The 14,504-nt window shown below is 41.7% G+C and overlaps 1 protein-coding gene across 1 annotated transcript in view; it reads left to right on the plus strand.

Moving 5' to 3' along the window:
• LOC147677689 (ETS translocation variant 3-like protein) overlaps nucleotides 1-14,504 on the plus strand; it is a 28,993-nt gene that overhangs the window by 9,687 nt on the left and 4,802 nt on the right. The window contains exons 2-3 of the mRNA XM_086946487.1: nucleotides 9,092-9,329; nucleotides 12,565-12,748. Coding sequence (XP_086802613.1) covers nucleotides 9,092-9,329; nucleotides 12,565-12,748 — 422 coding nt within the window. The remainder of the gene's footprint in view (nucleotides 1-9,091; nucleotides 9,330-12,564; nucleotides 12,749-14,504) is intronic.

Raw genomic sequence — 14,504 nt, forward strand, 5'->3', positions numbered from 1 at the left:
TACATAGTGCATCACATTAGAACACATGGCTTTGGAAAGCCATGTCATTAGGTAAATGGTACCACTCGAATAGCCATGAGGTTGGGAAAGATGAAAGACCTTACGCAGGATCTAATACTGGCATCATTTGGACCTGCCCCTCCCAGCATGCACTAGATGGAGTCTTGCTGAGAGGCTTTTCTAGCACCAGGGCGGCACCATGCCCAGTAGAATGTGGCACTGGCCTCTTCACTCTCACTCCAGACCTTGGAATATGTCAAAGTGTCAGGGTCACAGCTGGGTACCACAGTCCTCCTCATGCCTCCATCACTTTAGAGTTCCCTTCTGACTGATCCTCTCTCCGGAAGAACTCCCTGGAGGCTCTGTCTGATATCTGCTCTTCATCAGGTCGCGTACAACAGCTTTTGGAATGGAATCGCCATGCTCCTTTGGCTCAGATTCAAAGCTGCGGGCTTTCTGACATTCTGCTGTATCTTTTCAGTGCAGTCTAGTTCCTGGCTATAAGGAATGCCAATCTCCTTCCCAGCTCCCAGTTACAGCTCCTGGTAATTCTGTTACATCTTTGGCCTCTAGAGGGTCAGTTCCTCCCAGGACCAGCTCTCCTTTCTCTCTGGCAGCTTTGCTGATTCCAGTCCAGACCTGGATCCTCCCAGCCACTCCCTCATGTCCTAACAGGACCATCAGGAGCTTCCTGGTTTCCTCATTACAAAAGGTCATGCTTGATGCATCCAGGCATTCATATCAATGCTGGGGGCACGTCCCGGAGCATCTCCAAGACTATTAGACATTTGTCCATCAGAACACCACATACCCTTTAAAAAAGGGGTGCTTTTGTGCCTGGTTGGAGGCTCATGTCCCAAAGAAAGTCAGAACTCCCCATCAAGCCCCAGATTTTCAACATGGCTCAAAATGTCTGGAAGATGCCACCCTCTGAACCTGCTGTTTCAGACTGGAAAACAAATATTGTACACCCAAGGAAGCCACATCTATCTATGGGAAACCCACGCTCAGACTGTTGTGGGGATATCAACTTCACCGAGGGGCAAGGATTAGAGTTCTCACAAGAAAAAGGAGACAAAAATAGCAAAAAATGTTTACCAGCTCCCTTTTGGGTTAATTTCAGTGCCATCGCGATTATCTACAGACTATGGGCCTTATTTGGAGTCTGGCCGATGAGTTACATCATCACAAATGTGGTAGTTGTCCCGTCTGGCATATTTCAGGAGCATTGTGGAGAGGAATTGGCCTAACGGCTAGGGCGGTCGACCTCAAATCTGGGAACCGGGTTTGAGTCTCAGCAAGTACGTGCAATATTCTGTGATTATGGACAAATTAATCTTCCCGTGCCTAACAAAAATGAATGTGTCCTCATGTAACGCAACTGGTGCTTGTGTAAAGCGCCCTGATACCCGATATCCTCGGGTCATGTTCGTGCTATATAAAACTCTGTAAAAAAAAAAGATATGTCATAGGGATGTAATTATATTGTATGAGTTTATAGCGTCCATTTCTGGCAACAGTTATGGTGCCCTGGCACACTTCTCTCCACTTCTTATCAGTCAATGCGCCTTCCAAGATTACAATTCAGGTAGCTCTGATTGACAGTGGTTCATCTGTTTTTTTCTACAGGAAGTGCCCCATATAAATGTGTGATCAGTTGTCTGCATCCCGGGAGGGCGAACTAAATTCTCATAGTGTGGGAGACCAGCAGGCCAGTGAGAAAGGAGGTCTAGATCCTCCTGGCCAAGTGTGATTTCCTGGCACACTGAAGGAACTATACCGCCTGGAGCCAAACCTCTCCTGGGCACCTTCAAATCTGATAAATCTCTTGTCCGAGAATAAATTAGCAAGAGATGTGCATCCCTCTTTTTTCCATTTTCCCACTTTCCCACATCCATGATCTTATCCATAGCCACGAAAGGGGTTATGTCTCACAGTGGTGGGGGACTCGGGTATGGGAGGCATTTTTCCACCTTCGCAATAGCTTTATAAGAAACTAGTTTTATATATTGCAATATTTGCATTGTATAATATTAATTGGTCAATAATTATCAGTTTGCAAACACATCTACAATATTTTTTTTTTAAATTAAACTGGATTTATATTCTAGGAAGGCATCGACCATCAAATAGTATGAATTATAGCTAATGAACGTAAAAATATCCAAACTGAAATCTTGAGTGACGGTGGTGCCAAATGTAGACCAAAAAATACAACAGAGTGATTACCATAAAATCAGTTAAAACGTTTGAAAGGTTGAAACAAAACCAGCATGGTATCAAGCGGTAGCAAGAAGGCAGTCGATCGTTTGATAGAATCTTTCAGCACTTTCCTCAAACTGATTAACCGAGTAGCTCTGAAAAGTATTTAAGATGGATGAACGGTGATTGGCACCAAGTGAATGACCTTGGTCTCAGCAGGGCTGGGCATTTAGGAAACATGAGCATCTTGTATAAAGATCTGAGAGGCGCTCGGTTTCTGGAGAAAGGAACCACCAGCGGGTTATGGAGAAGAACTGCAAGAATATTCGTCTTATGTCTCAAATAGAGGGCTAGAGAAGTGGAAGGAGATGATGTTGCCGAGACAGTGTGTGCAAAATGAGAGGAAGCGAAGCGGCGTCTCCCACACCAGAATGCTTAGCAATGCCTTGGCTCGTCAGGGCTATAGAGGGAAATCTAAGCAGGTAGAGTAGCAAACCCAATTATAACACTTTGACTTCTGTACAAGCACTGCTCGTTTAGATGTTCTGTGAGGAAAGTATGGACAGACAGGGGTCTGATCACCATAAGCCGTTGTGTCCACATGTGGTAGATAACACCATTCAACTGGAAGCAAGACTGCAAGTCCCACGTACATTGTGGAGTACCTATCCATGGAGAGATACTGGGTGATGGTGGGGACCAGGCTGTCCAGTGTGACGGAGGTACAGATACAGCTTACCCTCCAGCTGATCGCTTTGGGTACACGGGGGGAGCAAACACTATAGAAAGGCACAACTCTCTTGTGCAGGGCAGCCCTAGCAGTCAGGACGGGCTATGGTTAATCGATGGGGTTTGACAGTCCGGTATTTGCAGAGCACGAGGCATACCGTGAGATTCTAACTGCTGAGGGATTGTTCCCCGAACAAATTTCTCTAACCCGGCTGAGGTCGAGGAGTAACTATGGATTGACCTGGACTAGTGGGTTGAAGCGAAGATTGGGTTACATCTGAATATCTGAAAACTAATTATTGAATTATTGCTGGAGACTGGGGTGTGCATGTACATTGTGCAACAAGCCTTATTTTATTTTTTCAACTCCAAACGTATATGGATATCTCCCTTAGCCCCCACTCATTATCGGATTAGTCTATCGTGCGTATACCTGCTGATCTTTTGGCTCTACTACAATTTATCAAGACATCGTGAGCCCTATATCGATGTGGCTGACGCCATACAGTGCCGAATCAAGGCTAGGATCTTTTGCTCTGGATATACTTTTCATCCTACTGTTGCCTAGATGCAACAAATCCTATTGACGAAGCCTCAACTATAAGTATCTAATTTCTTGTTGAATGAAATGTATGTATAAGGCTTATGAATATATTGAATATACCATCAGTGCCCTGAGGAAGGATGGTACATGAGATTCCGAGACGCGCGCCAGCGCATTTTTTGTTGTTAAGAATGTCTATGATGTCTACAATCGTTATGTATTGTTTTTGTTAAACTGTTTCTGTTTTGATTGTTAATTTTCTTTATAATTCTCTCTGTGGTTCTTGTTCGTGTACATATTATTCTTTTTTGCTGTTGAGACATGTACCTCAGTACAACACACTGCTTCATCTATGTTGGGACTCCTTTGAGTTAGATGTTGATTGGAGTCATATGGAATTATATGAATTAAATGTATAATGTATTTATTGAAAAGTTATTGAATCTTAATTGAAAGAAATGAATATGTTTTTTGAAAATAAAATGCTAAACAGTTATATAAATGTGTTGTTCTCTGTGCGGGACAGTTTTGATGTGAATATGATCTAGGGCTTTATTGCTGTATATTTGGTAATCGATGGGGTAGCTCCATGATTCCAACATTGCGAGAATGGGAATCAAATCTTGAGTGGTGAATGAGGGTGGAGGAGTTGGTGTAAAAATCATGCGGCTGCATCCGAAAATTTGAGAACATTTGGAATCCCTTGCAAATGGTAATATGAGTCTATGTAAACTGCAGTCCTGGGGAGACCAGGAGAAAAGAGATAGGGTAGATGACAGGAGGGAGAAGCCAGCACTATTGAGAGGGCCCGGCAGGAGAGGGGAGTGGGTAATGGACAGTGTAACTGATGGACAGATATACAGCCCGTATAGAGACGGGGGGGCAAAGCCCTCCACAAATGTAGGGTAGCATGTTGATTGTCTGTGGGGGGGGGGTTCTTATGGAGAGAGAGGGATTACTAGTACAAGGTTGGGGTTAACTGCTCAGTTGTTGGGCAGACTAGGTTAAAATGTTGAAAGACAAATACAAAGTTTATAAAAAATAAAAGAAAGACTCCAAGCCCCCAAATTGTACTGGCACATCTACAAGTCAGTGGTTCGCAAAAGTAAAGCATAGAGCTTTTACAGGAAGGTTTTCTTGAGGAGTTATATGGCGACTCTAGAAAATGTTAATTTCGATTTTGTCAGAAATAAGGAAACTGAAAACTTGGCAACTTTCAATGTTTTGGGATTAGCACGTTCACAAAACAATTTGCGGCTCAGTGTGCAGTGCAATGTGCAGAATGTCACTTCATTGAATCATGTTTATTTTCTCTAGATTATGTTTAAGGAGTGATCAATGAAGGCCTAAAAGGTGTCCCCGAGATCCCTCATCTCACAGCCTGAAATTAGCTGTTGGCCATATAGCCTGTACAGTCAAAGGATGACTATAATGTCTAATGAGTGTCACACCAGTTCATAAGGCATCACAGTTCACCCTTAGCTTGCACTGTGTCCGCTACAAGGGTGTTTAGATGCATAGAAAAATGCCCCCACTTGACCAGTCCTGTGATTCTGTTTGTTTTAAATATTATTATTATATCTAAGTGAATACGAGACTCGTGATGCCTGTACCCCTTCCTTCATCCCTCACCAACTTTACTCAATATTGTCTCGTGTCCTCCTCAAGCACTTCCTAGTTTATCTCTATATTTCTTCCCATGTGCCCCCCGGCATAAATCCCCTCTTTACTTCATCACCTCCTTTCTGGCCCCTCCTCACAGTTCTTAGGTTTTATCTTCCATCTCTCCACTATGCCAATATTTTTTATTTTTTTATTTTATTTTTATATTGAGCAGAATCATAACAGGAGCTATTACATCCCATACATAATCAGAAAATCGGATTCACTGTTAAACATGACCATTTATAGCTCGTAAAATCAAATACATCTTCTTATCTAAAATGTAGATCCAACATTTTGCTAATTCATCCTTATCAAACAAACATTTGAAACACTGTAATTGTAAAAATCAGAATAGACAAAGTGCTATTAATAAAGTGCGGTGCAATCAGGTCCCATAAAATGCTTTTCTTCTTTCCTCCCAATAAAAACGAACTAAGTCATCATACAGTGTAACAACTACCCAAAAAGTGTTCAGTATCGTATAAAGCGCTTCAACTCATACTTCACTCTTATCCATAAATGACTCATGATATAAAATATTAATATTACTGATTGGGATTCGCCATCAAATTAGTTGCTTGATTCGGACAAACAAAAATAATATCGATAAATTGTTGTGCAAATGACTACCCCTAAAGTGCATTTATTCCCACCTAACACTAAAAATAAACTAAATCCCGATAAGGTGCATCAGCACAATTTTTAAACCACTTAATCGCACTTAAGCAACATCATAGCACTGATCATTACATCATATATATGATCACAATATGAGTTTCATCACTGTGCATAGTTATTCTAATTTGTAAAATTGGGATCTCCTATTCCTTCAGTAATACATTTGCTATTGCTTCTTAGACTGAGGTTATGTTATGTTATGTTAAGTGAATTTCTATAGCGCACAGCTGTCCCATCAAAGGGGCGTCCCGGCGCTGCAAGAGATCGAATAACACACACAGCAGGAAAGGTCGTAACAAACGTCACGGAACCAATAGACTACACTGAAGGGAAGAGGAAAGTTTTAATGGCTTTCCTGAAAGCGAGCAAGCCATATGCAAGAGCTATATTCGAAATACTTTTTCAATATAAAGTGCTGTGCATTTAGGGCCAGATGTAGGTGGCCAAATACCGGTAGGTAACGGCCGATTTCGGCCGTTACCGACCGGTATTTGGTTTTTGAGATGTAGGGGGCCCTAATTTTAACCAATCTGTAAATTTACCGATTCGGTAAAATACCGAATCTGTAAATTTATCGAATCGGTAAATCTGGATGTAGGTGGCACTGAAAACAGTGCCATAGGCCCTTTAGAATTCTTTATTTACCATCAAATACAATTTGATGGTAAATAACGAATTCCTGTGTACATGCACATCTGTGCATGTACACCTGTGCCATGTGGCACACATACATGCCCTAAGGGAATGTATGTGTGTCACATGCCACACAAGCCTGAATCAGGGGTGCAACAGGGTGTCAAAGTGACACCCTGTCCCCCTTGTCAATTCGGTAATTTTACCAAATCGGTATTTACCGAATCGGTAATTGCCATTGGTTCCTATGGGCCTCAAGGCCCATAGGAATCAATGGCAATTACAGAATCAGTAAATACCGATTCGGTAATTACCGAATATTACCGATTCGTAAAATTATTCGTTAAAAATACCTACACAGCATTTACCGATTTGTAAATACCGAATCGGTAAAATTCGGTATTTATGAATCGGTAAATGCCATTTACCTACATCTGGCCCTTAACTCATAAAAGTGCTTTTCATGCTGTTTCCTGATAGGATTGATCTAGATTTTAATTCTATAACCCAATACTCTGTTTCCACTCAAATTTCACTCCTGACCATACCTAGTCAACACACTAAATTCGGTCAAGCAAATTGCTATTTATTCTTAAACCCCTGATGTCACCCTTGTAAAATCTAGTTTGAATCATCTACTTGGCTTTCTATGTTATCCATATGATTCCATACAGCAGTAAATCTTTTAGTAGCACCCACCCTTTTTCCATAGGCTTCCTCAAATGTTTTTGTTCGAATCACTTTATTATCCCAATTTAGATAAACTGGCACCTTAGTTGCCCTCGAATTCTGCTATGAATGCTTCCTCTCCTTTAGAAATTGGGAAGTTTTGCCTCAGCCTTACTATACCAAAAAGTGCTGTTTCCGATTATGGTTCTAGTTTTCTCAGTAGACCATAACTAAGGGTGGAAAACACTTTCTCCCAAGACTGGGCCAACACCGGCCAGGTAAAAAAGATATGAAGCCAGTCACCTTTCCCGATTGATGGCAGCAAAAGCATCTATCCTCTATTCCTGGATACATTTTATGTAACGCATTGGGAGTATAATATTCCATCCTGCGTGATAAAAATGACATTCTTTTAAAAGTTGCCGCTCTTAATGCCTTGTTACCAAGCTGCAAAATCACCTGCCAGTCAAGCTTTGAGAAAGTGCATTGTGTTCTTGCATAATCTTATCTAGAAAGCTTGTTACTACGGAGCACTCTCGTTGACTCCTTAAAAGTCTGTACCAATGTCCCACTCCCCTTAGCTTTGTTCTAAAAATAGCAGCCAGTACAAATGTTAAGGCTATACAAGATGGGGGGAAATATTTTTTCAGCAGCAGCATAATCTGGAGATAACCTAAAAAGAAGAGCTTAAACCGGACTCCACACCTAGCCTGGATTTCCTGCCAATTGATATACCTCCCACCTACTATAAAATGACCCAACTCCTTAAAGCCATTCCTTTCCCAAAACCTTATCTGGCAATTCTGGATATGGAGGACCAAGCTTTTGAATTCTAAAAGCTTCAAGTACTCATATCCAGCAGAATCAGTCTTCATAGTATAAAATGACCGAAGTCTGACACCATACTCCTGTAGTATCTTATATCTAGATTTTTTTGGGAGCTTGGCGGTCTTAATAAAACTCAGGATCCGAGATCCTGCTTCCTGCACCATTTTATCGAGAAAAAAGCTATCCAAAGATCCCTTACCATCAATCAAGCGAGCTACTATATCCAAAAAAGAAGTTTCATAACAAGTACGAACTTGGGGGAAGTGCCATTCCCCCTTGACTAATATCAAGTTGAAACACCGAAAATTTTACCCTTAAAGCCTTCTTAATCCAAATGAATTGGCAATCAAATGCTTCTAATTCTTCAAACTAAGACATATTAATTTTTATTTGGAAATTTGAAAAAGAAAAATTAATAACTGTAGAATAGACATTTTTATAAGAGCAACATGGCCAATGTTGAGTGAAGTAGTGTGGCTCACTGGTTAGAGGCGGCAGACCCGAGAGCAGAGGACGGCCCGGGACCAGGGTTCGATTCCCGGCGCGGCAGGTTTCTGGACCAGGGTCAGCGGACTCGATAATTCTCTCGCCTCGGTGCCCACTCTGATCAGCGATCACACTCGGCAACTCTGGGCATTAGCTTGCCTCATCTTCACTAACGGCCCCCCAGACCGCCGGGGATGCCTGGTCTCACCCTGGAGATACCCATTAAGGGACCATCTCTCAGGGAAGCCAGGAAGGGTTTCGCGGCGGTCGAAGCGCCAGGACGCCTACGGGTAGCAGTGCGCTATATAAATGCCTACACATACATACATACATACAATGAATGTAATAGGGAAAAGTGTCCATCTATCTAGTAAGTTTTTTATTTTTTTTAAAGTTGCCTCAAAATTCAATTTGAAGAGTTCTGCAAAACGATTAGTGACATATAGCCCCAAGTATCAAATCGGCTCAGGAGATCAAGCTTGCCATTGAAGATTACGCAGGAGGGTTTCGCAGCCGGTATTAAGTAGCAAGATTTCAGTTTTATTATGATTGATTTTATATCCCCCAATTGATTCGAACTGCGTGAACTCTGTCAACATTATTTCGGTACAAAGCAGCTAATTAGCCAGCACCATCTGATCCTTTTTTTGTATCTAGGTTTGGCGTTCCCAGACTGGGCCTACAAAGCTGAGTCTAGCCCTGGCTCACGACAGATCCAACTCTGGCACTTCATCCTGGAACTGCTGCAGAAGGAGGAGTTCCGACACATCATTGCCTGGCAGCAGGGGGAGTATGGCGAGTTTGTCATCAAGGACCCTGATGAGGTGGCTCGTCTATGGGGCCGGCGGAAGAGCAAGCCCCAGATGAACTATGACAAGCTCAGCCGAGCTCTCAGGTGAGGACAAAAAATAGGAATTGTGTGTCTGATTCAATGTCATATTTTGGAGTATCACCAAGTCTTTCAACCCCATGACCTTTGGTGTCTTCCATGTCTTTGAACTTAGTTTTTTCTCTATTTACTCGTTCAGCCATGGTCCACAATTTCTTGCTCTAGGCCAGTGGTTCTTAACCTTTTCACTTTTGTGGACCCCCAATTAATCATTAGTTGAATCCAGAAACCCCCACTGAATCATTATGGGAATCTACTCCCCCCCCCCACTGAATCATCACTGGAAGCCGAGGACCCTTACCTAAATAATTACGATAATTTGAACTGCTGAATAATACACAAAAATACAGAAGCATGCATTCAAAACAATGTACAAATGATAAATCATTTTATTTAATTCACGAATATATATAAAAAAATATATATTTTAATGGGAAGGTTTGAGCTTTTCTAAATTAAATTAAGGTCACCCATCGTCTATACTATGTTACTATGTTCTCTTTGATACACTTACGCTACTCCCACAAATCAAGCTAACGATACAAACTTGATTTTTAGTCTCCAATTTCAAATTCCTTCACATTTACAGAACGTTTTAAAATTTTACATTTTACATTTGCTTTATTGATACACACTTTAATAATCTATTAATACTATTGAACTGTCTAAGCAGTGGCTAACTCCCTAAATAGGCTTCATGTACCCCCAGGTGTCCACAGTCCACAGATTAAGAACCACTGCTCTAGACATCAAAATAAAGGAAGGTCTCTCACTTGTTAAGTAGCGATTCTAATTTGACATAAGGTTGCTCTAAGAGTTGCTGATATTCCTTCTATCATCTAGTACCATAATTACCTTTGTCCTTTTGATTGTGACAGCAGATGCATTTGAAGCCCCTTCAATGTCTCCATTTATTTTAGGTAGACGCTTGTATACATGTTGTGAGAGATTGTCATGACGAGCAGGTATTTGGGATCATGAAGTAACCTGTGATGTAAAAGGACTCGCCCATGACTGGCTAGCACTTGGCATGATTGGTATAGGAACGACTGTGTGAACCTATACTCACTGAATGCATTTAACAATGTGAGTGACTCAAAGTGGAGTTAGGATAACTAGGTTTCCACACCAGCCTCATGAAGCCATTCCTTACCTGGTGCTTCCCTGCCTGAACTCAGCCCTACAAGAGGCTTGGGATGCTGGGCACTGCAGGGAGAGGAGTAGTGCTTAGTCCCAGACAACCAGGTGAGGCATCAGGAGAGGCGGCTTGTGCAACTGAGCTTCGGAGATTGATGCTCTCCCTGGACGTACATGCATCACTGTCAGTAGGGGGGGGCTATCTATGTACACATTTCAAATCTCCAAGCGCACACACTGAGTCCACACACCCCAGCTCTTGCTCTAGAAACCAGAGTTATTAGTCTACAGCTCGCATGTCTCATGAACCTGCAACAAGAATTATAGCTACTTGTCCAAAACGAAGATTTTCATCCCCAAAAACATAAAAGGTCCAAACCTTTTTCTTAACAATTCGTGTCTACTACGTCAGATACATAACTCTGACCTGGGTTTAAAAAGCCAAACTCAGAGATAACTATAAAAAACTCAGCACTCGGCCTGCTTTAATGAACCAAACTTAGGTTCAAGAACACAAGGCATTGCCTTAGTGTCCCAAACTCTAAGCTTGGGTAACTCATCTAAATGAATCTAAACATGTATTTGCAAACAGCAAGTTCCACGCCTCAGACCTAGTGCTCAATGAGTGGCTTCTGGAGCACAAGATGAGGCTTAGATATAGAATGCGGGCTCTGGAGCTCAAGATGGGTCTTAGATGTAGAAAGTGGGCAGTGGAGCTCAAGATGAGGCTTAGATATAGAATGCGGGCTCTGGAGCTCAAGATGGGTCTTAGATATAGAATGTGGTCTCTGGAGGTCAAGATGAGGCTTAGATATAGAATGTGGGCTCTGGAGGTCAAGATGAGGCTTAGATATAGATTGTGGGCTCTGAAGCTCAAGATGAGGCTTAGATATAGAATGCGGGCTCTGGAGCTCAAGATGAGCCTTAGATATAGAATGCCGGCTCTGGAGCTCAAGATGAGGCTTAGATATAGAATGTGGGTTCTGAAGCTCAAGCTGAGGCTTAGATATAGAATGCGGGCTCTGGAGCTCAAGATGAGGCTTAGATATAGAATACGGGCTCTGGAGCTCAAGATGAAGCTTAGATATAGAATGTGGGTTCTGAAGCTCAAGCTGAGGCTTAGATATAGAATGCGGGCTCTGGAGCTCAAGATGAGGCTTAGATATAGAATGCGGGCTCTGGAGCTCAAGATGAGGCTTAGATATAGAATACGGGCTCTGGAGCTCAAGATGAGGCTTAGATATAGAATGTGGGCTCTGAAACTCAAGACTCACATAAATGAGGATACTCCTAGGTTCAAGCATCCAAATTCAGGACTTTGCACCTCTTCTTGAAGTCAATAGTCGAACCGACAAAATACAGTGTGAGGATAAACATAGTTACTGAACTTTCCAACCAAAGCTTTTAAACATATTTACTTTATATAAAACCACCCCTCCAAAAACACATATATTTACTTAATTATGTATAAAGTGCACCTCCACTGACTGCTTCTTGGCGCTAGAAGGCCTATAGTCAAAAAGGAAAGGAAAAAGAGAGATGGTTTTTGTTTAGGATAGTAACATGCAAGAAAAAGGGTATCTGTTCCCATAATGTGCCACTCCTCAGTATCCCCACTTTCTCTGTGAAGGAATTGCTTTATTCCACAATTCAAACCCCTGTTAGGTATAGTGACTCAAAAATGTCAGAAAAGAAAATCAATTTGTGTTAAAAAAAACACATCACTCTACCCAATCCCTAACATTGTTGACGGTAAATGTGGATTATTGGGCAGTGAAGCCACAGCTAAACCCAAAGGCCACAGTCAACCTCTTATATCAGACCCAACAAGTTAAGAATCCCCACTATAGTCAAGAACCTTGGCATGAATCCAACCACAGTTACCAGCACTCGACAAGCTGGCCATATATCTTCATGAAGTAGCCCCCAGTGTGAGAATATCCCTGGTCCCTTTTTCAAACTGCAAGTTATGCATTGTAATTGCTGGACTTGTTGTACCTTGTATAGATGGCATTGGTGTGAGGATCACTTTATTGGAAGTAATATGTAGCATAGTATCAATCGAGTTAAAAGGAATGCAAATGTTGTCTCCTGTATCATGCAGGTATTACTACAACAAGAGGATACTTCACAAGACCAAGGGAAAGAGATTCACATACAAGTTCAACTTCAGCAAGCTCATCTTCTTCAACTACCCGGTCTGGGACTCAAGGCCACCCCCGCAGCCGCTGCTGATGGGAGCCGGAGTGTATCGCCCTTCCATTCTAACTGCGGGGATGCAGAGTCAGGTACGGCTAGAACCTGAGGCAACCAACCAATATCATCATGTTCCCAGTATAAGCATTCATTTTATTTGCTAAATCCATTACTTTTTGAAGTGATCAATAGAAGACCCTTTAATTTTTTTTTTAGGATAAATGTTTACATCCAGTTTAATAAAATAAAAAATAGTCTTCCTTCACTTGATGACACAGGATATATCATTTAGCATTTTCAGATACAGCATATGGTTTTAATATCCAGTCAATATCTAGTTACACTCTTATATCACTACTGTCTCTGTTTCAGCAATGCAAATACATCATGATCGCCACAACTTTTATCCCACTTTAAATATAGAAGTCATCAATGCTTCTCAGACAGCTCCATATGGAACCATTCCTGCTTATATCTGTCACTTGCTAGTTTAAATCTTTAATTTCTTCTTTGACAACCTGTTATACAATCTTAGTACAATTTCAAAATCTTTAATAAAGGATTCATCAAATGTTTCCATTTGCACAGCATGCATGCACTAACAATACAACACAATAGAAAAAACGTGTTGTGCTCACAGCTGCCAGAAAGAGGGTCCTGACACTAGAAACAGGTGAGACCCCACCAGTAACCCTCAGTTAATAAAATAACCAGGTCTTTAATTGTTTCATAAACTGATATTCATTGGGAATCTAGCGCAGGGAGAGAGAAGCCTCATTCCAAGCTTTGGTGGTCAAGTTGGTGAAGGAACGGCTACCCCTCGTCTTGAGGCGGAACCTGGTTGCAAAAATCTGAAAGGGATCCCTGGATCTAAGGTCACGAGGTGGTACACAGGGACAATCCTTCTACATAAATAGTTGGGGGCCTACCTGTGGAGGGAACAAAAGCAATAAACAAGGCTTTAAAATTAATGTTTCTCAATCGGAAGCCAATGTAGTACTTTGAGGTGTGCCATTACCAAAAGGAGTCTAGAAACTTTTAAAACCACTCTGGCCACGTCATTTTGAAGAAAGGCAGATGTTTAATCAGATAACTAGGAAGTCCAAAGAACAAAGCATTTACATGATCAAGTCTGGAGGTGATTGCCACATGAACTACAATTTTCAGCGATTCAAGATGGACAATCTCTAAACGTCTTCTTCAGTATCCGAATCAAAGAAAAACACACCCCTGCCAGTGATGTAGTTTAGGGGCAAAATGGGAGCCTGGCGTCAAAAATGACCCAAGATTTTTTGCAACTGCAGAGGTAGATGAACCGGTCCCTATACGGTCGGCCACCAGTCATTTGACCAACTGGGCTTCTTGGGGACAAAGAGAAGAATCTTGGTTAACAATGCAAGCAGTTTTTATGCATTTAATCGTACATCTCTAAAAGGTGGCACTTAAAAGTCAGCTGCGTTCAATAGAGTTAACACCCAGTGAGAAGATACGTTGTGGATCATCCGCATAGTAGATAACCCAAAAGTCCTCACAATGGCGGTCAAAGGTGCCATGACACATTAACTAATATAGGGCTTAGGGAAGACTCCTGTGAAACCCCACATTTAAGTTCTTTAAAAGAGGAGGAAGAAGGCTCCAACCTGAATAATTGTCCCCTTTCTGATAAAAAATGCTACAAAATGCTGCCACATACCCTAAAGGCAGCTAGTCTGGACATAAATCTTTTGATGAGAAGTACTATCGAACAACACTGACAGATCCAAGCAAATAAGGGTGGTGCTGTCCTCTGATCCAGGTAGTTCTTAATGGATTCTGAGACCGCTAACAAAGCTGTTTCCATACTATATC

The sequence above is a fragment of the Lissotriton vulgaris genome, chromosome 12, assembly GCF_964263255.1.
Source record: "Lissotriton vulgaris chromosome 12, aLisVul1.2, whole genome shotgun sequence".
NCBI classification, from domain to species: Eukaryota; Metazoa; Chordata; class Amphibia; order Caudata; family Salamandridae; genus Lissotriton; species Lissotriton vulgaris.